At 44.1% G+C, this 25,145-nt stretch overlaps 3 protein-coding genes across 3 annotated transcripts; 1 reads left to right on the forward strand and 2 right to left on the reverse strand.

Moving 5' to 3' along the window:
- The first annotated feature begins 502 nt into the window (after window positions 1–502).
- On the forward strand, window positions 503–2,909 carry LOC124671217 (putative FBD-associated F-box protein At1g61330). The gene is made up of 4 exons (XM_047207628.1): window positions 503–729; window positions 1,113–2,079; window positions 2,179–2,328; window positions 2,427–2,909. Exons 2-4 carry the CDS (start codon window positions 1,114–1,116, stop codon window positions 2,730–2,732), a joined length of 1,422 nt encoding a protein of 473 aa, XP_047063584.1. The 5' UTR covers window positions 503–729; window position 1,113; the 3' UTR covers window positions 2,733–2,909.
- A 9,762-nt stretch (window positions 2,910–12,671) lies between these two features.
- Window positions 12,672–15,433, reverse strand: LOC124685218 (serine/threonine-protein kinase RIPK-like). The gene is made up of 4 exons (XM_047219552.1): window positions 14,938–15,433; window positions 14,696–14,831; window positions 14,455–14,591; window positions 12,672–13,608 (listed from the first exon to the last, which is right to left on the reverse strand). The coding sequence occupies exons 1-4, from the start codon at window positions 15,307–15,309 to the stop codon at window positions 12,943–12,945; spliced, it is 1,311 nt and encodes a 436-aa protein (XP_047075508.1). The 5' UTR covers window positions 15,310–15,433; the 3' UTR covers window positions 12,672–12,942.
- A 5,379-nt stretch (window positions 15,434–20,812) lies between these two features.
- Window positions 20,813–21,419, reverse strand: LOC124706764. Its single transcript, XM_047238433.1, has 2 exons — window positions 21,348–21,419; window positions 20,813–21,253 (listed from the first exon to the last, which is right to left on the reverse strand). Exons 1-2 carry the CDS (start codon window positions 21,417–21,419, stop codon window positions 20,813–20,815), a joined length of 513 nt encoding a protein of 170 aa, XP_047094389.1.
- Window positions 21,420–25,145: the final 3,726 nt, after the last annotated feature.

Consider the following 25,145-nt stretch of genomic DNA (forward strand, 5'->3'; position numbering starts at 1 on the left):
TGTAGATCGTCCATTTTAAAATCTCTAGACCCTTTTTTGTGTACATTGGGCAATGTGTTATGTGATAATCGGGGTCCAAAATATCAAAACGATAGTGATGAATGAAATATATGGATTAATTTTTTTGAACATAATCATACATTAGTCCCTCTGATATTTACATATTTTGTCGCTCCATATCCACATATCATGCCTATCCTATCTGACATTAACAAGCAAAATGCTAAACTGAGGCTAAATTGTGTTTAAAGTCTCAATTAGCATTTTGGTAGAAGTTTCACTAAATGAGCTAATATGGGTCACAAAAGTGGAATTTACTCTAGAAAATAATAAAAAAAGGGCTATGTCAATCTGAAGCTGTAAATTAGGAGAGGAGGATGGAGAAGAGGATTACGTGCAATCATCTACTAACTAAAATAAATCAACGGCCTAGATTTTCTGAACCGCACACGGTGAATTTGGGGGTAGCTCCAAAGTCCACCCCTCCCCTCCATGGTCTCTCTCCTCGTCGCCGCCCTGTGCCCCTTTCGGATTCGTCTGCCTACTCCCTGATCGACTCCGACCTCCGACCTGGCTCGGATCCAACGCGGCTCTCAAGTAAATCCCGCCGTTTCCTAGAGCTAAGCTCGGCATCAACCCCAGTCCCCAAATCGCTTCGCCGCCCATCGTCGTTCCTGTTCTGCCGTCGCGTCGCTGCTCTCTCAACCCCGTCCGCAGTCTTGACAATCGGTAAACCTTTTCTCGTCCACTGATGGATTAATCCCACTGCATTCCACAAATTTTGGATGCACACTATGGCACGCCATCTAGATCGATCCCCTTCCCCATCTCGCCTTCACAAACAGACTCACACTTATCCTTTGTTTTTAGAGGACTCATACTTATCTTCTGATTTATCCCCGAATTCATAGGTAGTGATGCATTGAAACGTAACAAAAGTGGCCTTCTGTTTCATGGCGTTGCTACAACTTTATAGACTAATTCTTCTTATCTGGTCATGAGTGATAGTAGAACATAGAAACACTCTGTTGTAGTTTATTTACATTTGTTCCGGCCTTCCAGGTTCATGTGCCCGATATATTTATACTTAACCTGGCATCATCTTTCTGCAGAATGAAAATGGACAGCCATATAACGCGCACAAGTAAAAGACCGAGGCGCTCCTACAACGAACCAGTCATTAAGAAAACCAGAGCAAAGGTTCATCTTGCGGACCTTTCTGAGGATCTTCTGTCTGTGGTTCTATCAAAATTACCGATAAAGGACGCAGTGAGAACTGGTCTTCTGTCAAGTAAATGGAGGCACATGTGGAGGGGTTGCTCCAAACTGAAATTTGATGGTATCACTGTGTGCGGCAGCGGTGTGTTTGGGGGACAAGAGTACACTCAGAAATTCATCGACAATGTTAATGCAGTCATGCAGCAGCATCGGTGCATGGTTGTTGACGAGCTGGTGATCAAATTTGGATTCGACAGCAGGCTAGTGGATCATGTCAATACTTGGGTTGATTTTGCTGTATCATCACGGACGAAGAGTCTTGCCCTTGATTTAGCACCAGCCAACTTCATGGGCCGTACTGATCAGTACAAATTTCCTGTCGAGCTTTTAGACAAAGGAAGCATATTTCGGCTTCGTCATCTTAGACTAAGCTTTACATCATTCGAACTACCCCCTCAATTCAGTGGTTTCCCGAATCTGACAACACTTGACTTGCAAATGTTACGTGTCACTCGGAAGGATCTTCAAGATATGCTGTCAAATTGCATTAATCTTGAGTGGCTCAGTATGATTAGATGCCATTTGAATGATGAGCTGACAGTAGCCCGGCCATTATCAAAGCTGCTCTACTTAAGTGTAGCGCACTGCAAGATAACCAAGATAGTACTCAACGCTGTGAAACTCAAAACATTCATGTTCTATGGGCGTCTGTATCCTATTGACCTTGGGTGTGCTCCAGAACTGAAACATGCGTTTCTTGAGTTCTATTCGTCTGTAACGCTCGAGCATGCTTTGACTGTACTTCCCAAAGTTATTTCAAGTGTTCAAGATCTGACATTGCGTGCTATTTTTCCACTTAAGGTTTGTTACCTCACACTTGTATTATCATCTAAGCTGTTTTGTCAGTTTTCTCTCCCTCTCCTTCTCGTCATGACCATTTATTTATTATCTACTTTGCAGATGCCCTTGCTGACGGAAACCCCGTTCAAGTTTTCCCAGCTGAAATATTTAGATTTGTGGTTGATTCTAAAACATGAAGAAGCTGGCAACATTCTTTCTTTGGGCTCTTTCCTGAGGGCTGCTCCTTACCTTGAGAAGTTACAGATGCATGTAAGTTTTGCACTAGCTTCTTTCTGCTAGAACAAGAGATTGATTATTTAACCATGAATTATGCCTCTCATTATGTTCTTTTGTCTAAACTTCTGCAGTTTAGTGTTTCTGATATCTCACATGAGGTCCCGAAGCCTATCAAGAGCCTTCCACGGTGTCCACATAACTATCTGAAGAACCTGCATATTACAGGATTTTCAGGAACAACAGGACAACTTGAGTTTCTAGTGCACGCTGTTGAAAATGCCCCTTTCCTGAAGATGTTGACAATTAAAGGAGCTGACTTGACTGGTCGTAATCTAGATCACATAGGGAAAAGAAGATTCATTTTGAAGTTTCAAGAATTGGAGAGAGAATATCTTCGTGGAGTAATGTCACCAAATGCGGAGCTCCGTATTATCTAACCTTAGAAGGTGAATCAAACGATTGTATGTATAAGTCATGTACTAAGGCGTATGTCTGCTTGCAAAACTTATCTTTGTAACATGAAATTATTTCTCATTTTTAATTCAAGAGAAGATGATTGTTTGCATGTAAAATATATGGATGGGAAAATAATCCACTTTATACCTGCTGAACTATTCTCTTTTCATTTCCTTTTTGCTCAGATTACCTTCTAACCGGGAACTTGTGAGAACATGAGAGCTATGCATTAGTGTATATACTGATATTGATATAAACTAATGTTCTGGAAGAATAGCTAACTGGTTGATAGCCATCTAATCTCAGATACAAGGGCTTTATAGGAACATGAATTACAGTGAAACAGAGTAACTAACTGGAAGCAAAGTAATAGTAAAAAAAAACAGGAATAATTGGTGAAAATGACAAAAAGACATGGATGGATGATAGATCTCACACCCAGATTGTTTCTTCTATCCATACAATCTTCTCCCTATAGTACCAAACATTTTGTAGTACATATTGATATCACACCTGTCCTGAAGTATTTGCAACAAGAAGTGACATGAACAAAATAACTAGTATAGAAGCAATCACAGCCCGAAAGGCAGGCAGGGAAGCCAGAGCATGCCCTCCAGTCGCTCGACCTCACTTCGCGCACTGGCGATCTCGCTGTTGAGCCAAATTGCTTGCGCGACTTTAGCAGCAAGGATCGCAGGATCTTCCATGAGACCACCAAGACCGGCCTGCAACAGGATTTCGCTAACTTCCTCCGCCTCATTGAGGGGCATGTCTGGCGATACGCGTACCCGCACCTCCTCGCCGTCGAACGCAGCGGCGACCGCCATGTGTGCGTCGTCCCGCGTGCGGACGGGGAGGTTGGCTTAAGCACCGGCGCCGGCAGACGGAGGGGGCAGGTCCGCGGCGGAGGCGTCGGACCTAGCACCGGCAGCGGAGGAGTGGCCTCGCGCTCCGACAGGGGAAGGGGCGGTGGAGGCGGGAGGAGGCGCACCTCCTCGCAGGCGAACGCAGCGGCGACCGCCTTGTCGGCGTCCTCCCGCGTGCAGACGGTCTCCAAGTGGGACGTGGGCTCCAGCAGCGCCTGCAGGGGAGGAGGTGGCGAGGTGGGTGGCGGCGGAGTAGCCTCACGCTCCGAGAGGGGAAGGGGCGGAGGAGGCAGGCGCAGGCCCAGGCTTGCGCCTAACTCTGCCAAGAACGTCTCCGCCGCCTCCTGGTTCTTCACCCGATTGATCTCGTCCAAGTCGGCCCCGAGCTGCGGCGAGCGTGCGGAGTCGCCGCCCTCGCCACGGGCAGTAGGTCGGAGACGATCTTCTTCCTTGTCCACAGAAGGGCCGCCGTTCCCGGCCTCGAGACCCGGGGAACCAAAGGAACCGCCGCCGTCACCACGGGCCAGGGCACCGTCGTCGAGGGACGCGCCGCCGTTCCCGGCCTCGAGAGCCGGGGCACCAGAAGAGCACGAGCACCCACCTCGGCGAGGAGGGGCCTCCAGGGACCGCGCTGAGCCGCCACCGAGCTCGGCTTCACGGTGGCCGCCGGAGGGACCAATGCCGCGATCCGCTTGCGTACGACCCAACGCGGCCTGGAAGGCGCTCGCGAACGTTCTTGGGTATGGCCTGCCGTTCAAGAAGTGGGTCCGCAGGCGGCGGGCGCGCTGTTCGGTGACCTGCCTGACCGCCGTTGAACAGCGGTGGCTCGACCACCCGCGGCTGGCCTGGTGGCGGCGAGCGCCTCTGCCGGCGCCGGGGAGAGACCTTCACGCGCACCATTGCTACTCTGTTTCTTGGTTTCTTGGGCGGGGGATTTTGCGGTAAACCAACGGCCGAGGCTTGTAACTATACCGTTGATGCCGAGATTTGTAGGGAAATTGGGAACATGGGCCCTTTTCTTGATGGGTGGAGGTGTTTGGGCCTCATGGGCTTTGGATCTTCTGGACCTTATATATTTTAGCTGAAGACATATCCGTCTCATCATATCGTTGTTTACAGTTCCCTCTAAAAAAAACTCATTGTTTCTATAAGCCGGGTTATTACGCCTTTTTTTTTTAGATTTTAGACAGTCCATTTTTTTCAGTCCTTAGAGCATCTACAAGGCCTGTCTCACGCATCAAACACATTTTGGAATTGGTAACAAATTTATTTGATTTAATTTGCAATAGAATTGGGAGAATAATTGCAGAGGGAGCAGTTCAACTAGTGTGGTGTTCTTTTTAGCTTTATGGTTTTGCGAATGTGCTAATATTTTACTTCAGATAAAACAAAGTCCATAAGAATACATGGGTAAACCAACTTATCAGATTCTGGCTAAAACAACTTAGTTATATAAATATGATATAATTATGTTATTTTGGGGAAATGGTATCGATGAAGTTGAACAATACCATAAACTACCATAATAAACAATTCTATTGATATACAAATAAAATTGCAAGGCAGCGTGAAACATTAAAATATTTGGAAAATATAAGTTAGAAAATAAAACAATTACTTTAAACTAGGACAGTATAATTAAACACCTTCAATGTAAAATAACAAAAATATATCATACAATTTGCTTTGATTATGGATAATGGAATGGATGAAGTTGCACATTTTGTTAATTTAATTTGAAAGAAAAACATATTAACTGATGTATATTGAACCTTTATTACTCCAACTTGATCGTACCCAATCACCGCGGAAAAAGGAAATGCTTGAAAAAAATCCGATACTAGCCAAATAAGTTGGTAGTATTCAAAATATAACATCATTTACACTTATATGATAAAAATTACAATTGTTACTTTTCAAAAAGTGTAATTGCTGAAGTTTTACATTTTTATGACCTAAGTTGCACAAACACCAAAAAAGATATGTGCAAGTCGTACTAAACTAAAGAACCAGGGTACAAAAAAGTAAGAAGGGGATATATTTATTTTTATGAAAAATTAACTAGAGATAGACATTATTATATTATTCATGGAAAAATGAGATTGATCAAGTTGCCCATTTTCATGACCCAAGTTGCTCAAGAAAACATATGGGCAACTTACATGTAAAAATATATGAAAAATCAAGTTTTTTTTTTTGAGAAGATTACTGCATTCATCAAATTACAGATACAAAGTCCAGACAGACGCAGCAACCTCAAGATAGCTCGAGAAGCTACAGATGACCCGGCACAAAAGCAAAAAGACCCCCGAAAAACAGAAAATTACAAGTAAGTCCCTACGGAGAGTCTCTCTGCAACCGAAACCATGCTCGCCGCCCGTCGCCGCCGCCGAAAGACGCCGGAGAAGGAAGCAAACAACCATCTTCCCAGAAGACCGACAAAGCACCATCGCCTGATCTGGCTTTGTGAGTCGAAGAAGGACCCCGCCGTGACCGGCGAGGCGCAGCCGTTGGGGTGCGTCGACCGGGGCACTCCCCGTGCTTTGTCGGCTCCAGATCCGGAGCCTCCAGTCGAACCAGTCGAGGAAGACACCGGAGCCGCCGCCACAAGCCAGAAACCTTGCACCGGAGCACCAGATCTCCTGAACGCCGACACAGGAGAAGCCCATGCCGGCCACCACGCTCCTGTACAAGCTTCGAGATCTGCAGGCGGAGTCGGAGGAAACGCCGCCGCGACGACGGCAGAATCGAAGCACAAAAGACCAGAGTTTGGCCGACGCCGCCGTCTTGCCGACCAAACCCAGCCACACCACTTCCAGATCAAGGACCAACGGCAGCAGCATAAACTGCGTTGGACACCGATTTGGGAGAAACTTATTCGGCGGCGCCGTCAACCTCGCCGGAGCTCGTCGACGAACGCCCGAAAACCTAGCTACGAAGCCTAATCCTAGACTACAGCTATACACAGCCAGACGCCGGATCCATTGACCCCCTTCCACCAGAGAGCACGAGGCCCTCGGGGAAGAGGAGTCGCCGGAGCCAGCGCCGGCAGAGAGATCGCCTCTCTAGTCGCCTTGAACAGTAGAGGGGAGAAGAGAGCGAAGAGATAAGGCTCCGCGGCGCGCGTCTTGCGTATGAAAAATCAAGTTGACTTTACCAAGACACACACACACACAAGAATAAAACAAAATTTAATTTTGCAAAAGAATCTTATTTATATAATATTAGAAAATATATTATTAAAACCAAATATTTAGAATTATTGAAGTCTAAAATATCTAGATATTACTATTATTATCTTGTAGGGAAAATAAATGGATGATGTTGCACAAAATTAAAATATGCAACTTATGTTTATTGATTCTTGCAATTGCAATTCAGCTAACTAAGACACTACAATAAAAAGACAAGTCAAAATTATCATACTAAGAAATAAACAAAAAATTATTCCGTTTGAAACTAGAAAATATAGTTTTTACTCTTATACATTATAATGTTAAGGTCAACAATTATTTTAAAAAAATGAAATGGATGCAATTCTTGGCAATCGAGGATTCATAAAAAACATGTGGCACTTATGTTTACCAAAGCAAGACAAACAAGGGACAAAATAAATAAAACAAAATTAAAATGAAATACTTATTATAAGCCAAAAAATCTGAAACGATTGATATATAAAATCAGTTACATCACAGCAAGATTAATATTGTTTTTTAATGGGAAAAAAGGCTACACACAAAAAAGGTGAAAACTAAATATATCAAATGGGCCCTCGTCAAATTTGATGCACCTTTTCATGATCAAAGAGGAGCATGTCAAGAAATCTCCCCTGCTATTTCTGAACTTAGATATTGCAAAAGTGTTTGATTCAGTCGATTGGGAATATTTGTTGGAGATCCTTACGCATATGGGATTTGGGCAACGATAACGTGATATCATATCCACACTATTGGCCACTTCATACTCAAAATTCCGCTCAATGGCTGCTCTGGGAAACCCTTCTTCCATTAGCGAGGGCTACGTCAGGGGGACCCTCTGTCACTCCATGGTATTTATTATCGCAATGGAGCCATTGTAGAGGTTGTTTCAGTTGGAAATAGATAATCACACTCTCTCCCCTTTGAAGCTGTGGTTGCCATGTTGAGAGCATTTTTTTACGCCATTAACGTTATGTTATTTGTTAATACCATCTAAAGCATTACAATGGTGCAAAGTATCGTAGAGATTTTTCTGAATGCTTCTGGTATTCGCACAAGTTTTTGGAACTGTGTTGCTTACTCGGTGGCCTGCAATGGTATTGATCTCCAGTGGCGTAGCTGTTGACGTGTATAAGTAGATTGCCTAGCCCTTTTCATCAGTTCGGACTTTTGGTTCAAGTGGCTAGTGCATGAAGCTTAACATGGTATCAGAGCCCCAGGTCTCGAGTTCAAATCCTGGCTTTCACAATTTATTCTAAAAATTATCTCTTCTCCCCCCTCTTCTCGCAGCCTCCTGCCGCGTCCGGCCTCCCGCTGCCTCTTTGCCACTCTACACGTGTTGACTCGTCTTCCCGTCACACGTGAGAGGGGGTGTTGACGTGTATAAGTATATTGCCTAGCCCTTTTCATCAGTTCGGACTTTTGGTTCAAGTGGCTAGTGCATGAAGCTTAACAGTAGCTATGTAGAGTCCCCCCCCCCTCCCCCAACCAAAGAAAAATTTGCCTAACATCCCTTCAAATTTTTTGACAGTTTTTTGGCTAAAAAATAGCTTATATTTACCCCATTTTCCCCCTCCCCCCCACCCCCCCCAAATTTGGACCCAAGCTCCGGCAATGTTGATCACGACAATGTACTTCGAAGTTTTGGGCATTCCGGTCCGAGTATCTTGGGGTACCTCCCGGAGGAAGAAACGAAGGCGTGTGCAAGTGCAACCATTCTTGAATAAAATTGCTGGCATGATTGCACTTGTGAATGATGTCTTCATTGCCACGGTAGCTTACATCCTAACAACTTTTCTGGCTCTTAAGTGGATGATTTTTTTTTGCCAAGCTGAGATGTGGCTTTTCTTTGGGTAGCCGGTGAGGAAGCAAAAAGATGCAAGTGTATTATGGTGAATTGGAAGAAAATTTGTGCTCCAAAGAAACTCGGAGGCTTGGGAATTAAAGACATTCAATGTATAAGTAGAACTTTGAGAACGTGTTTGGAATGGTTGAGTTGGGCTGAGATTGATCGGCTGTGGAAAGGAACTAATACTCCTTTTGATGCTACTAACAAAGATCTTTTTTCTGCATGCACGACTGTTACTGTTGGCAATGGTCAAATATATAATATAGCTTTACAAAACAAAATGAAGTCAGAATTATCATTCTAGGAAAACACAAATAGTTATTCATTTTGAAAATAGAAAATATAGCTTTTTTTTACTCCATCTCTTTGCAATGGTCCAAATATACAATCTTATACATTAGTTTGTTAAGGTCTACAATTATTTAGGCCAAAAAAAATGAAATGGATGCAGTTGTGGGCAAGCCAGAATTCACAAAAACTAATACCAAAGCACGACAAAGAAATTAAATTAAAATACTTATTTTTGTCAAAACTAGGAAAAATGCCATTATTAGAAGCCAAAAGATCGGCAATGGTTGAAATATAAAATCATTTACATCATTACAACAGACTACTATGTCTTTTGGGAAAGGGGGAAACCTAGGCCACACAAAAAAAGGTAGAAACTTTATCTATCAAATTCACACTTGTCAAATATGATAGATTTTTCTATATACAAGTTTTACAGTGATTGGCATTTTTAATAACCATTCATCCACCATCATCCAACAGTAGTAAATAGACGGAACCAAACTAACGGAACTAAAGATATGGGACCGGAACCAAAATCATGTGGGACCGGAATCTCTAATATATTCTATGAAAATTATAAAAAACAAACGTCCTTTTAAACGGTCAAAGCATCTGATAAGACTGCACATATCTTAAAGTCATGGGAGAAGAATAGTAGTTGGATATCATCGTCATGGAGGAGTTGCGGTCATTGATGCTAGCCGCCGGACAAGACGAGCGGCCCTAACAGCGACGCCCTTTGATGTGCAACCTTGGCTGTCCATGTACAAAATCTCGGTGCACCGGAGCGGCAGCGCGGCTAGCTCCCGCTCCTCTTCCAGCGACCACTCGCATCCGGTCGCATACGTCCAGCATGTCCGCGAAGGCGTTGCCGCCGTCTTCCAGCGCAACCTCGACGGCGTGAGCGAGGCGGCGAGCCCCAGCGGCGACGTCCTCCTCGTGAGCATCTGCGGCATCACGACGCCCAGCGGATACACGTCGGACTTGACCATCGTGGCATGACGCCGTGTGCTTGAACAATCGTGGACGGCGACGGGTGCTGGCCTCCGTGGTTCAGGTGGTGGCCGGGAGGAGCAGTGCCGTCGAGAGGCCCACATCACCGGCCTTGCTGGCGAGGTTCTGATCGAGCAGGATGTTGGCCGGCTTGAGGTCACGATGGATGATGGGGTCCGGCCTGCAATCGGCCTGGCACTGTGGAGAAACGCGACGGCGGTGGCCACCTCCCAGGCGATGCGGATGGGATCGTACCAGACTAAAAGCGGCGTGCCGTTCCGGCCGTGGTGGAGCATGTCCTAGGCTGCCGTTCTCCATGTGCTTGTAGTTGTAGACCACACAGCCGTGCTCCGGACAGGCGCCAAGCAGCAGTAGAAGCACAAAAGTTCGCGGGCTGCCACGAGCAGCAGGCGCTATCCAGCGTCGTGCCGGTCGCCGCGCGGAGCTACTTCAGCGACGAGAATCCCCACGCCTGCTCCATCATGTGGCCGATCATCGGGTCGATTCGTCGATCGGCCAATGCAGCATGTATAAATGTACATGTGTCTCTTGAGCACACTGTATAAAACTCTGAAGCCTATGTTTGGAAGATGGGATTTTGTACAATCTTAATAGTTCTCTAAACTTTCTGGGTGTTTGTTCGTTCCCCGCTAGAACCAAATCTCGGTAGAAACAGTTTGTTTTCAGGTAAACGAAACAGTTTGTTTTCAAAATAAACAATATAATACATTAGATCCAAGAAAATAAAACACACATAAACAATTAAGATCCTCATATAAAATTTAAATTACACCTGGGACTTTTGATGCTGTCATATTTAGCTCTACTTTTTGTATTTTTGCAACTGAGTCATGAAACAAACGGACTCAGAAGTCAGAATCATCACACACATACAGCTCTTTACAACATTACAACAGTGAGAAAGATACACAAACTGAACTTTGGGAGCAGACTCACATATAACATTTAGAGCGGACTACAATGTGACCAGTTACCGGGCGACTCCATAAGGACAGCCAAGTCATTGACAATCTCATCATGATGTCCTGGTCGCTGCAGCATCATCTGGTTCCATAGAACATTCACGCCCTGTAAATCATTTACTGTGTCCAAAGCCACTGAGCAACACACGATAGATGATTCGTGCTTTCTCTGGCTGCAGCATTATCGTTCTGGGCTTCTCTTGGTCTCAGTGAAGGAGCCCCTGGGATGTGCACCCTCTCTACAATCTGCTTTCTTAGCACATCATGGAGCCTGCCATACAACATCTACTTCACCTGCTCAAATGCCCTGTCCAATTTGTACATCTGCAGATAATATTTTGGAAATTCAGCATAGTGTTTTATGCATATTCTATTGATGAATAGTATCGTGGTACAAGTTTCTCAGTAGTCATCATTGACAATGTGGTTTAAAGATTGATTCTGCAACTTTAACTAATTCGTAATACATAATTTCAGAAAAGGAGTGTGTCGTATGAGTGTACTTGCCTGTTCTGTAGCATTCACAGTATACATGAAGAGCCCATAGTATAGATCGAAACTGTCGATAACTTGTTCTTCGTCTGCAAGGAGTTGCGTCAAAATGGCGGCAAATATGGCTTGTTAACAAGCTCCCCAAAAATGAAAAAAATTGCACATTTTTTCTTGTATTTCACTCAGCACAGCTTACAAATTGCAGGAGGGTCTTGTAACGCTTGGTGTTGATTGGTGTGGACTTGAGGTCTAGCTGCGCCAAGACCCCTGCACTAATCACAGAACGGTTAACATTTCGACTTTATCAGATGTAGCATATTTGCCTATTGTGCAAGCAAGCACATGGTGACTACAACTTGTTGGAAAAACTATCCACCTCCCAAGTCCCAATGGTGTGTGTGATGAACTGGCTTCCCGCAGCACGGCGATCATGCTCTGCACATGACATCTCTTTCATCCGACATCCCTACAAGCAACAGCTAGCACACGATTCAGTAGCTCCACCTTAGTTGCTTTTCCCGAGTCTTGAATGAAGTAGTCCCAGTCTACCAGCAGTTTCAGGGAGATCATCTAGGAGACAGAAGTTGAAAGAAATTCCCCCAGTGCTTCTTCAGACAAAGGAAGATGAAAGAGATCAGACCAGTCATCTAGAGATAAAACATTGTCCAATGATCTCCCGGGAAGCGCTCGTCCGCTATGATCTCCCGGGAAGCGCTCGTCAGGTAGCGGGTAGGGGCTGGATGCTCCCGGCGATCCCAGCGACACTTCGGCCGGTCCAGCGACGGAGGGGGCGGGTCCGTAACTTTGCCGGCGATCCCCCTGACGGAGGGGAGGTGGCTGCGACAGAGAGGTCGACGGGGCCGTGACTCTCCAGCGACCCCCGCGACGGAGGGAGGGGCGGCGGCGGCGGCTGCGATGGAGAAGATGGGGCCGTGACCTCCAGTGATCCCCGCGACCTGGGGAGGGGCGGCGGTGGGTGCTGGTTTGAAGAAGGCCACGACAAGTCAAGTACTGAATTTCTGATTGATTTCCTGAACAAGGCCGCAACGTGATTGATTTGGTTCTGATTGATTCTGATTAAGATGTCCGTTTAGAACTGTGATAGTATTATAGAAGTTACACAAAATTTATCATCGATTTAATCAACGGTCAAGAAAAATTAGATTAGACGGAACCCATATTTGATTAGACGGAACCTAGGTTCCGTGCCAACTACCGTAAAAGAGCTCTTTTCTATATTGCGGAACTATTGAGCTGGAAATTTTGCAATTCATATTGCCTCAAACGGTTGTATAATATACATGTATGGCATCGGCCGAAGTAATCTTGGCACTATACACATATGAACCAGCAAAAAATGAAACACGAAGTCTCTTCCCTAAAACTTCTTGAGATAATGAAATAGCATCACCAAGAAAACACAGGAAAAGAATAGAATCAAAGAACAGATCGTCACTATGTACACCGTAGCTCTATGTACCGGAGACCGGAGTGTGTGCCTTTGTCGCTCCCCTGCTTATTCAGATGACGCCTGGTGGGCTCTCTGGCCGCTTCGCCGCGCTGGTGACCCAGCAGTCTCCCTTCCGCAGCGGCAGCGGACTCTCGGCGTGCACGGCCGACTTCACGTGCCATTTGCCCTGCGTGGCCGCTGGCTCGTCATCCCCGGCGCCGTTCGTTGCTGCCGCCGCGGGCGCGGACTCTGCGGCGCCGCCGCCGACGGTGAACACGAAGGGGCCCATGGGCACGTCGTCATCTTGCGCGAGCAGTGGCTCGAGCGCCTCCACGACGTCGCGCATGCGCGGGCGCGCCTTGGGCACGCTCTGCAGGCAGGAGTGCGCGACGGCGGCGGCCCCCCGCGCGGCGCGCGTCGAGTACTGCGACTCCATGCCGGGGTCCATGATGCGGTGCAGCCTGTCGTCGGCGCGGCGGAGGTAGGGGCGCGCCCAGTCCACGAGGTTCTGCTCCCGGCCGCGCCGGTTCTTGTCGACGGAGCGCCGGCCCGTGAGCAGCTCCAGGAGCACGACGCCGAAGCTGTACACGTCGCTCTTCGCCGTGAGGTGGCCCGTCATGATGTACTCCGGCGCCGCGTAGCCGTGCGTGCCCATCACCCGCGTCGTCACGTGCGTGTCGTCCCCCTTGGGTCCCTCCTTCGCCAGCCCGAAGTCCGACAGCTTCGCCGTGTAATCCTGAAAATCCACGTTCACAGAACAGTCAGCAAATTGCTCTGAACAACTTTCAGCTGAAATGATCGAAGCATATCTAAGATCAGATTAAGAAGTTTATCTTGAGGAAAAATACTGTGGGTATGTTCTTTGTACAGTATACTTCGATGCTGCTGCTATCTATGTGCGTTGTGCTAGCTGTTGGGATTTGGGAGCTTGGGCCCAGAAAACTGTTGGCTTCTAACTAACCAGACAATACATGCATACATTTCCTTGTAAACAGAGAGGTTTTGCATTGATTTGTCTTGTCGGACGTTGCAAATACGAAATCAGATTTGACTTGAGCACGAGTGCTAAAGTCTAATTAGCAAAATCAGCTTTGATTTGATTGACCCTGATCAATGGTGCAGCTGTGTACCTAAGTGGGCTGTAACAGTGGTTGCGATGCACACGTACCAGCTTGGGAGTTGGGACTAAAGAACTGCAGAGGCTTCTAACTAACCAGACAAATTAGACGGCCGGCATCTGGAAGACTAGAATCCATAAACAAAGAGATTTCTGCTGCTAGTTTTGTCTGACGCTGCCGATACAAAACCAGGTCTCAGCACGAGTGTTTTGTTTCCTCTGAATTCTAAATGAAGCGAGGGTCTGACCCGGAAACGATCAACGCTACGTGCGACCTGCTAGGATGCTAGTACGATGGTTGGTGTGTCCAACAAATTCAGGCTTCCTGCTCTACAGCGACTTGGTGCTGGCCTGTCCCACTCACGACCTCGACAAGATTGAATTTTGGTGCCAGTAGGAGTACAGGTTTTATGATGTAGGAGTAGGGGATAGGATGGGGCAGCTGAATGAATGAATGAAACTCACCGAGTCGAGCAGGATGTTGGAGGCCTTGAAGTCGCGGTAGATCACCGGCGTGTCCGCCTCGTGCAGGAACGCCAGCCCCTTGGCGGCGCCGACGGCAATCTTGAGCCGCGTCGACCATGGCAGCGAAGCGAGGACATCTGCAGCCAAACATCACACGGATGATTAGCAACCAATTGATCGAAAGACAGAGTTAACTGAATCCAACCAAACAAGTAAGGTTGAGCTGCTCGCGCGCGCTTACTCTTGAAGAGGTGGTTCTCGAGGCTGCCCCTGGGCATGTACTCGTAGACGAGCATCCGGTGGTCGTCCTGGTTGCAGAACCCCAGCAGCTTCACCAGGTGCGGGTTGCTCAGCATCCCCAAATACACCACCTCAGCCTGATCGGATCAATCACATGGCCAAGAAAATCGTTAGCCTCTCACACGGAATCATTCAGTAAAGAGATGTGGTTGGCGATCGAAGTCAATCTTGCACCAGACGTACCAGCCACTCGCGGTGTCCCTGCACGCCGTCGCTGTCGAGGTCGAGGTACTTGACGGCGACCTGCTGCGCGGCGAGGCCCGGGCGGAGCTTGCCGTCGATGGAGCCCTTGTAGACGGGGCCGAAGCCGCCCTCGCCGAGGAAGTTGGTGGTGGAGAAGTTCCTGGTCACGGCCTTGAGCTCGTCCAGGGTGAAGGCGTGCAGGCTCGTGGTCTCCAGCGTCCGCGACAGGTCCTCCAGCGACAGAGACCGGAGGTTCATCACCGTCCGCCGCTTCCTCCCCGTCGCACCCACCGGCGACGGCCGCGCGTCCGCCGCCTCCTCGTCGTCCTCGTAGTACCCGAAGCACGCCAGGACGCACCTCCTGCACCCCATGCTCTTCTCTTGCTGTGTGTGCCTCTGATCTCTGATATGTTCAGAGAAAGTCAAGAGAGCCTGTGTTCGGTGAGAAGACAGTGCCGGGACGAGATGGCGCGCGCGTGTGTATATAAAGGGGCTTTGGTGGTTCTGGTTTTGGATGGGAGCTCTATACTATGCGGCTTCCTTCCTAGTGGGTGGGGTTGGAGACAACGTCTCACTAACTTTCTGATTAACTACAACAAGCTAATTGAGCAGGTGGGGCAATTAGAAACACTTTTGCTATAATGACCACATCAATTAGATACGGAACGGAACGGCTTCAGCCGCCGCCTCCAGAGAAAAAGCCCTAGCCGCCTCCACTTCGCCTCCTCCATAGATCGGTTCTCTCTCCTCCGGCCGGCTTCGCCGGCGTCAGGAGGAGTGGGGACCCGATCTATGCGTAGAGTTTTTAATAAAAGTAGTCTTTACAGTAGTCTATGTTAGGGTTTTGGTCGCCGTTTTCTTGTTGGTTTCCCCGTAATGGAGATGGCATCGTCTGCAATAAGTGATCTTCGGCCTTTCGTTCGACGACGAGATCTTCTTCCTGGCGTCAATGGTGGTGTTGAAAGATTACAATTATCTAGGTATGGGTGTTCAGATCTTGCTTCGCCAGATCGATCTTGGATCTTTTCTCATGGTTGCCGCGAGGAGGATTATCCTCGCAGCTTTTGTCCCGATTGCTACGTCCTCGACAATGGTGATTCGTACTCTTGGCTCTCCATCAACGTCGACAAGGCGGATCGGTTTTTATTCCACGACATGCTGGTGTTGGTACTCTTGCCGATGTTGATTGACTACTTTAATGGTTGCGTGCGTGCACGCAGCCTTGGCATTGCGGCTCAAATTAAAATTATGGGAGAACCTTCGTTGGTATTTACAGGTTTATGGTTTGTTATCAATATTTGGTTGCCTTCAGGAAAGTACAAGATTATGTCTTGGAAGAAGAAAGAGTTTGAAGACCTCGAAGATTTGCTAGTATCTTTTAGACTTTGTTTTGTAATCGCTGGAGACAGCTTGTGTATCTCTACCATGTACTATTTATTATTATGAATATATGTGGTATTGATTGTCAAAAAAAAGAAACACTTTTGCTATATATCACTCGGTTGTTTTATATTTCGGCATCACTCGATTTTTCTAACTTGTGATTCCATCAGGGAAGAAATCGCACGTCTATCTTGTCACGTGTGGGTTTTCCATTTTTTTCGTGGTTCCTTTTTTATTTTCCTGGTTTTTCCCCGGTTTTGTCGTTCACGAGACCCACACTGGCTTCAACAGTCTATTTCATTTTCTCTCGTTCCGACCCAAAATCCACCGCGAGGGGAACACCGAAGAGACAGAGAAGCGGGGCGGAGAGAAGAAATCGCCGCCTGTAGTCGGCGGTCGGAGAGGAGATCGTGTGCCGCCGTCGAGCGCAGTTCGCTGCGCCCTTCCGCATCCTGCGCAGGCCTGGGGGCGGTCGTCGTGTTTTCCTGCTGCAAGTTGTTTCATGAGCTGGAGAATTTTTTTCAGGCAGCAAGCCCAGTTGTTTTGTATGTATTCCTGTAGCTTTAACTGATCAATGTATATGCCAGTTGTTTCACGAAATAGGAAGTCCCTCATAGACAGATCAGTACTCCGACATTTTTGGGACTTAACATTATCATTTTTTTTTGTATATGTAGTGTCCTGCCTATTTGTAAGTACACTGTATATTGTGTGTAGATACAAGTGTATATATAGTCTACATAGCAGCAAGTGTATATGTAGTGTAGATACAAGTGTGCATGTAGTGTAGATACAAGTGTATATGTAGTGTATATAGCAGCAACCAGCAAGTGTATGGATACATAATATATACAGTGTATATGCATAATATATACATGATTTTTCACGCAGCAAGCCCAGTTGTTGGATGTTTACCGGTGACAAGGAACCGGAGGAGAGAAAGGGAAAAGAAAACCACTTTTCGGAACTTTTGACTAGGGAGGGACCGCGAACAGCTGTCAACATTTCTATTGGTTGGAAATATTCGAGTGATGCCCAAAACTAAAACACTCGGATGCCAAATAGATAGTCCCATTAGAAACCCTAAATCGTTGGTGACGCTGGGGCTTTAGCTAGTTAGTTAATTAGTGCTCCAAAGCCATTTCAAAAGAACTTTTCCTCGGTGAAATAAATATGGGTGATGCATGCATAGATGATTCCTGCCTAGGTAAGGATGGCGACGCACCAACCATCCATGGAAACTTTCCCCAGGGACGGGGTGACATAGCAAGACTTCAATAGTGGACGTTTGTGCTTATCATTTGGAGGAGTTGGTTAATCCTTCCTATACTTAACTATTCTTGTGCTTTGTGCGTGTTCTTTACATATGTAGGCGGATAAGAATAAGATCACACTAGCTGGGTCTTGCGAATCCCCCACACGATTGATTTAGATGCTTCCATCCAGGGGTAGTAGTATAGAACTGCAGGCCTCTCCCACTCCAAATTAGTAATCGATGTTCTCTCTTTTCCTCCTTGTCATGTTCTGGGTAGCATTTGGCTGTATTTGTTTGTCAATGTTTTCTTGTCAGATTCCTGTTTAGGTTAGATCATTAACCTTGAAGAAGCGAGGAGGCGGCTAGATTTCGATTTGGAACTAGCTTACGTGCGGGCAAATCTGCTCGAATTTTGTAGGGACAAGTAACCTAATCCCTTAAAACATCAAATCAACAAACAAACGATGTTATAGCCAGGAATGCATGTAACTCAATTTTCGTGTCTTAAACTGCCTTTCGCCGGGGCGACAGAGTGTTGAGGCATGATCCCAGTACCCACTGAAGTCTAAACCCTGTTGATTACATTTGCATAGGTAAGTATGGAGCCCTCGCAAATGCGACGAGTTCATCTTTAGGGGATTCATAGTGTTCCCGAAATAAAGATATGGTTTCATGAATATCACATTATTTCCCACTATGAGATACAAATAATATAGTTCTACAACTATAAAAAATGTTATGTTAAACAAACTATTACATATGATCTTTGACATCATCTTAAATTTGTGCATGAATGATTATTACATCATCAGGAAGAAACCCATATGTTGTTTGTAACTGATATTAGATTGGCAAATATAACTATAGATTTCATGTAATGTAAGATTGACATGCGGTTGATTAACCTTTGATAAATTTCTTGATGACTTGAAAAGAAAAAAAGATCTATCTTCCTCAATTGGTTAGGCCGCATTACTCCATGGTGAAATTTTGACCATTATTTTTAATACTAACATGATACTAAAAATAAAGAAAATAAAAATGGAAACTTTTAACAGGACATCAGTAGTCAAAGTTAGAGAATTGTGGCTCTAAGTTTTCTTGAATGTCAACTATTTTTATTGAGTTTTTCTTTTACCAACTTTGTTTAAATCTCTCAATGCTATCATGATTCATATCTTCAATCCATTGGTTTTGCATACTTGGTCCGATGTATTTATGTGCCATGTAAGCTTAGAACACATGGCTAGGATATTTTAGTCCCAACCTCTTAATAACCTATCAATTTTATTGTTTGATTTTAATGGAATGTGATCTTAAGTAGATTTCGTTCATCATAGGGAAGACATATAATTATTCCAAAATTTGTTGTCCTAAATTTTTTATTACCAAGAATTAAAGATGTATGACTTTGAATTCCTCTAGTTTATTGCATTAGTGACACCATTTGTGTCTGGATACGAAAGAGTTCCACGAGACATATTTCATAACTCGCAATTATATCATGAACAATTGGTAAGACTCACCCAATCCTCTTGAAAGGGTGGTGGTGTACTACTTTTTCTTGCATATTTATACCCATCTTTCAACATTAAGTAGCATTGGGCAGAATGTCTCAAAAAATTGAGTTTCAGAACAATTGTTTTTATTTATTTATATGTTTTGCACTAAATAAAAATGTAATTGGTTTGATAAATAATTAATCTATGGATGGTTAGGAGGATATGGTACCCTAGCTAGTGTCCTAGTCCACGAGGAATCAGAACCTAGGTTTAATGTCATGTGTCCCTCGGAAAGGCATAATTTTCTTTCGGTGGAGGGACATTTCCATCGCACACGAGGCATCTATGGTGACTTAGCCATGGATACCCTATTAAGAAAAAAAAATCCGTGTGAGGTGGTGTTCCTTGCGATGTTTGCGGTGAACTTTGTCAATGTTTAAGTTATGCAGCTCCGGTGTTCTATAGATTATTCATGAGTGTGCGTGTGTGTGTCTGGTAGTAGTCAAATACTAATATGGTCAAATTTTGAGAGGGAAATATTGCCATTTTTGTATAGTTGCCCAGAGATATGTATTAACCAGTTTACTAATCATAACTCTTTTTGTTTGGCAAAACACTTTGGATGCTATCTAGCACCTCTTTTATTTTTTCGATATGTTGCTAGCATCTAGTTGAATTGTCATCTGCCACTAGTTTAGAGTTATATATTTTACCTTGGAAAAATGCTTCATGTCCTAGTATCTATTTTCCTTGCCACAGCATGTTTCAGCTAGCTTAGCTAGTGGTTCACAACAACATAAAACTACAGCCACAACTACCTAAACGGAATATATTTTCTACGGGACTGCACGGGCTGACCCAATTATGAGAGTCCATGTCCTAATCGCCAATGTTCTGATATAACCGAATCGTGCCAAACATGATTGCACAATTGTACGTCTAAGTATTTTTTTGTTTTGTTTTAAAACGTTTATGTAACTAATTATTTCGTTAAATTTATGCAATAAATTTAAGATCTGACTATCACGATAATTTGGATGATGTGGTTCAACGTGGTGCCTCTATTTTTGAAACATATATTTTTCTTTTAGTATACAACATAAATAGACATTATGTATCCTGAAATGCAATTAGAGGACATGCATGTGACATATGTGTGTGTGTATGCCAATGTTCAAGATATCACTAATCGGTACCTGATCAGTCGGTCTTAGATGAGAGATTAATCACTTCTCGGCCGATTAATCGATTTTATTGGTCGACTATTTATCGGCTAGCTTTTTGTAAAATCTCCGAATCTAAGAATTGAATATTCTATATTATATATGCAAAAAATAATATTGCAATACTGGGAAGCTAGTGTCTTACCTTGATTTTGCACCTGAGTACGTCTACAAACATACTAATGGAATCAACCAGCAGTGTATGCTTTGAAACTTTAGATTTCGAAATCTTGCATAATTGTAGACACAAATATAAAATATCACACGAAATAGGATAGTCGTAGCAGTAGTAATACAGATAGTATATAGTATTAGATAATAATGGGTCGGCGAAACAGAAATAGGTATTCGTTCTCTCACAGAGCAAAGTAAGAAAATAAGAAAACATGCACCAGGTTCTTAGCTCTCTCTCACGTGAGTCACATCACAACCAATATTGGCCAGAACTGAGAACTCACATCAAAGAGTCTAGGAAAGAAAGCACCAAATGTAGTGCTCAAATAGCCAGATTATTAAAGGCCCAAGATCCAAGACTCAATCGGCTCCTCCTCATCTTCATTGTCCTTGGTCTCTAGCACCCCATCATCATCATCGGACTCAAACTCTATCTCATCCTCATTGAAAACCAATTGTTCTTCCCCTTCATCGGAAACAAACTCTTCCACCTCATGGAGTTCTCTCACTCTTGCACTTCTACGAGGTTTCATAGCTTCGCTACCTCCCAGTGCATCATCACTATTGGAGTATGGAAGCCTCAAAATTGGATCAACCTCCTCATCTTTGTAAGCTCCTTCACATATCCAATCTTGTGCCATGTAAGCATCTTCACCAAGGAGAACATCACAAGACGACTCAAACCTCTTTCTCTTGACCATCATTCTTCCATTGAATTGAATATAAACTAGATCATCTCTACAGCGGATATCTAGTTTATTTCTCCTCTTTGCATCTACCTACAAATAGCAAAGTGTAGTTTAGTGATTCACATTTTCAGAAATGAACAAGGAATTTAGGACCAGATTTGAGTATTTGCAAGATGAGATTTACTTGTTCAAAAACACTCCAATTTCTTTCACATCCGGATGAACTTGTGGTCAAGTTGAGTATCCTTAAAGCCATGTGCAGCAATGTAGGAGTTTTTAGTCCATAAGTTGCCCACCACTCTCCTACATTTATGGAAAAAACAAAGTATTATGCATCAGCCCAAACAATTCAGAAATGCAATATGGCACAATTATATTGACAACGAGCTTACCGGCATTGAAATTTGCATTGGTAATAGCCTTTGTGGCAGCAACCTTCCCAAACATGTCTTCCATGTTTTTAAAATTGGGTAATTCTATGTTAAGCACCTTATTTATCGCCTCATCATCATCATGATAAAATTGTTCAACAACCTCCATCAACCCGGACATGACTTCTACATCAGTAAAGATGCTTGTGTTAGCATTACTATATTAAGGATTTAAGGCATATCCCGCCATGTGCAACGGTGTATCTAGTGTCCCATTCATCTTGCTCTCCATTAGCTGTTGTGATCACCCTGTAGTCCTTCTCTGAGTTTTCAACCGCAGTCATTATTGCCTTATTTGCCTCTATTATTTCTCCATACATAGAGGCCATGGAATGTCCATCACCATCAACCAACCGAAGTATCTTCACCAATGGCTCAAAAACCTTTCAGACCACATCATGAAAAGAAATGAATGAGAGAGAAAATGTAAATACAGAACAGTAGTAAAGAAGAGATAATTTGTAGTTTAGCTAACATACCTTAATGCAAAGAGGTACATTTTTCTGTAACCGCAAAAGAAAAATATGTTTTTTAGTAGTTTGAAAGAAATGTCTCCAACCGGATATAAAAAAATTGTGGACAATTTGTAAACAACCGATGTCGTCAATATTTTGACCGGAAAAATACGCTTACGAAAAGTAAAGCAGGGAACAAAACAAGAAGTCCACTTTTGATTATTGAACCTTCATTGTTTAAGTCCATATTTGTTCATAAAAACTTTGAAGGAACACATAACTGAATCCTAAACTTCTCTTATGCAATACATGATGACACTGACTACAACTAGTTTTTTTGAACATTCCCGTTGAAACATGTGATGCTACTCATCGTGAGCTAGTGCAGATACAACATCATGGGGGACCAAGGTTGGGGAATTCACACTTTACAGTACGCGAACCTCAAATCCATGTGACAATCGTATCAGTAAAACCAGTTCCACCTGGACGCCACGTCAGCAAAAGTCAAGTTGAAATCAACCTATGGTACAAGAGTGGATGGTTTGCAGAATTCAATATTCAGTTTTACACCTTTTCAAAGTTCTAGGACCATGCAAATGCAAAATTTAACGAAATATACATGTTGAAAGGTGAATTTCATTTTTTTGAATATAACAAATTTCTCTTTCATCTAACACAACCCTGTAGCTGGGACAACCAAACATCCATGTAAGATTTGTATTGTATCCTTCTTGAAACCGCTGTCTTGATTCCCCGAGTGCGTGCTACCCGGAATGTTCATCAGTTACAGCTTGCCTTGCTAACTGTGGTAGGATACCGCGACGTTAGCCACAATGTGGCATAACCTTCCATTTTGCATCCTAAGTGTGATTTGACTTTTTGGACAAGTTTGAATGCAATAATTGATGTATGCTTCATGCAGCACTGCAAGATGTAGTAGGGCCCAGAAGCCGAGGTCTTTTCATTGTCAAAAAATAATAATGAGATGGTAGGTAAAGTAAGAATGTCGTCTTCAAGAATTATTGCGAGGCTAAGACCCAAACCAGTGAATGCAACATGATCGAATGGAAAGTTTTACAAAGAAGTCTACTTTGAAAACATATAAATATGTAACATATGTATTGAAAAAATTCCAGCATTGACACAAAGCTTGTCATTTGTGGCAAAGTGCACACGCGAGGGTGTGTCATTTTTTTCAAACTTTACATCGATATATCCGGAGTCACATACTGATAGATTTAACAACATCGCATGGTACATACGATGACATAAACAACTTTGACGTATGATGTATACACGCTCCCATGAGCTGACGACAATGATCCATTTACCAGGACTCTTCCTCTCACGTGCTCTTTTAGGCGACCAGCCGGGTGCCCCTTTCACGTTGCATCCTCGTCAGATATGAACGCGCCAAATCAAATGCTTTCCCACAGCTGATAGCAACAGAGGACGAGCGATCGATGGTGCCGTCCATTATTCTTCTGTGTATGTATATCCAGGTCCCATCGTACGTTAGGATGCCAAATCAGGATGTCTACTACTGGGCGCCCACCGCATCGCGGCAAAGGATGCCATGCCCCCATCGTATCCTACATCTAATTAGTGTGCATCGATCGGTACGGATCGCGAAAGCTCATGTTGATTCTGGTAGGGGCCGCGGAGAGATCATGCCGGCCGCGGCCGGGAGTCACAGTTCCTTGGAGTCGTGAGAAAGCTCACCCCGATAATCACAAGTTCAGAACAAACAAATAAGTTGTCTGAAGTTAAGTGAATATATACGAGAGAGGCTATAGGCGAAAAACCAGTTTTGAACTTGGGTGTAGAACTGTAGATGCTCCTAATTGAATAAAAAATCAAACCAAATAGTAAACAAATTAAAAAACTGAAATTTTTGGACAATGAATATAAACAAGTGTCCTAACTACACACCAAAAATCTCCGAGAAAAAAACATATATAGTGATCTGTGCAGAAAAAAGATAAAATACGGTGTTGTTTGGAACATCTAGATTTGTTTCTTACGTCACTCCGATTTGTCATTTTTGCACAGAGTACTACATATGTTTTTTTCCGGAAATTTTTGGTGTGCAGTTAGAACACTTGTTCATGTTCGTCCAAAAATTTCAGATTTTTTAATTTTTCTTTTATTTAACCAGGAGCATCTACATCCGAGTTCAGAAATGCATTGTCCCGGAGGCTAGGCTCAATTTGGGAGTACTGTTTTTCTACAACCACAATATTATAAAAATAAAGTGTTCATGCGTGTCAATGGAATACTTCAGTTTTTCAGAATATTCGGTTTAGAAAAAAAGAGGTCAGGACCGAAGTTTCCAATATGGCAAAGAAAGTGCAGTTTCGAGGAATATTTCAGTTTTTAATACCTCTGTATTTTTAAAAATTAAATTATCCTCTAAATACATGAGTGGTGTTTTGACTCGTGGGAGCATATGCTCCCTTTAACTTCAAATACATCTTAGGCACATTTTAAAATATCAAAAAATTTGTAACAAAAAAATCGCACGTACATCTTCACGTGCTACGCGTCCACATAGTCGTTTCATGAAAATTTGACTTACCGTGTGGTGTGTGTAAGAAAGAAAAAATTTGGTGCTAAAAATAAGACTTTTCACCAGATAATATTTCTTCTCTTTTTACATAGACCACAAAAAATATCGTTTTTTCGTGAAACTTAACGAACTCACGTATATTATGGACATGGACATGTATTTTTTGTTTCTTTTTTTGGACACTTCGATTTTTTTATGCAGAGAGAATATGAACCCGGAAACCGAATTATTTATATCTGAATGCTTCAATAATACTTTGGTGCCCTACTAGGGTTGAAATTTGGAACAGACGCCGTCAGACATTCAGGCTTCATGTTGAACGATGCATGATCTGCAGGCCACCCCGACACACCTCCCCCGTAACGCTCTCCTCCTGCTACAGTACCCTTGAGAGGTCTCCACCGCCGACCGGGCCACCGACGGCCACTCCGCCAGAATAGCTGGCCGGAGTAGGCTTAGGTTGGGCACCGGAGTAGTTCTAGCTGTAGATCTGTAGGTTTCTAGATGTTTGTGGCGTTCTGCCA

The sequence above is a fragment of the Lolium rigidum genome, chromosome 1 (genome assembly GCF_022539505.1).
Source record: "Lolium rigidum isolate FL_2022 chromosome 1, APGP_CSIRO_Lrig_0.1, whole genome shotgun sequence".
In the NCBI taxonomy this organism is placed as follows: domain Eukaryota; kingdom Viridiplantae; phylum Streptophyta; class Magnoliopsida; order Poales; family Poaceae; genus Lolium; species Lolium rigidum.

Coding starts and splice junctions, on each gene's coding strand:
- LOC124671217 (XM_047207628.1), top strand. CDS start 1,114: ATGAAAATGGACAGCCATATAACGCGCACAAGTAAAAGACCGAGGCGC. Junction 2,080..2,178: donor GTGCTATTTTTCCACTTAAG/GTTTGTTACCTC, acceptor TCTACTTTGCAG/ATGCCCTTGCTGACGGAAAC. Junction 2,329..2,426: donor TTGAGAAGTTACAGATGCAT/GTAAGTTTTGCA, acceptor AAACTTCTGCAG/TTTAGTGTTTCTGATATCTC.
- LOC124685218 (XM_047219552.1), bottom strand. CDS start 15,309: ATGGGGTGCAGGAGGTGCGTCCTGGCGTGCTTCGGGTACTACGAGGAC. Junction 14,832..14,937: donor AGGGACACCGCGAGTGGCTG/GTACGTCTGGTG, acceptor TGATCCGATCAG/GCTGAGGTGGTGTATTTGGG. Junction 13,609..14,454: donor CCAACATCCTGCTCGACTCG/GTGAGTTTCATT, acceptor GTGGATTTTCAG/GATTACACGGCGAAGCTGTC.
- LOC124706764 (XM_047238433.1), bottom strand. CDS start 21,419: ATGGCTTTAAGGATACTCAACTTGACCACAAGTTCATCCGGATGTGAA. Junction 21,254..21,347: donor ATTGGAGTGTTTTTGAACAA/GTAAATCTCATC, acceptor TGCTATTTGTAG/GTAGATGCAAAGAGGAGAAA.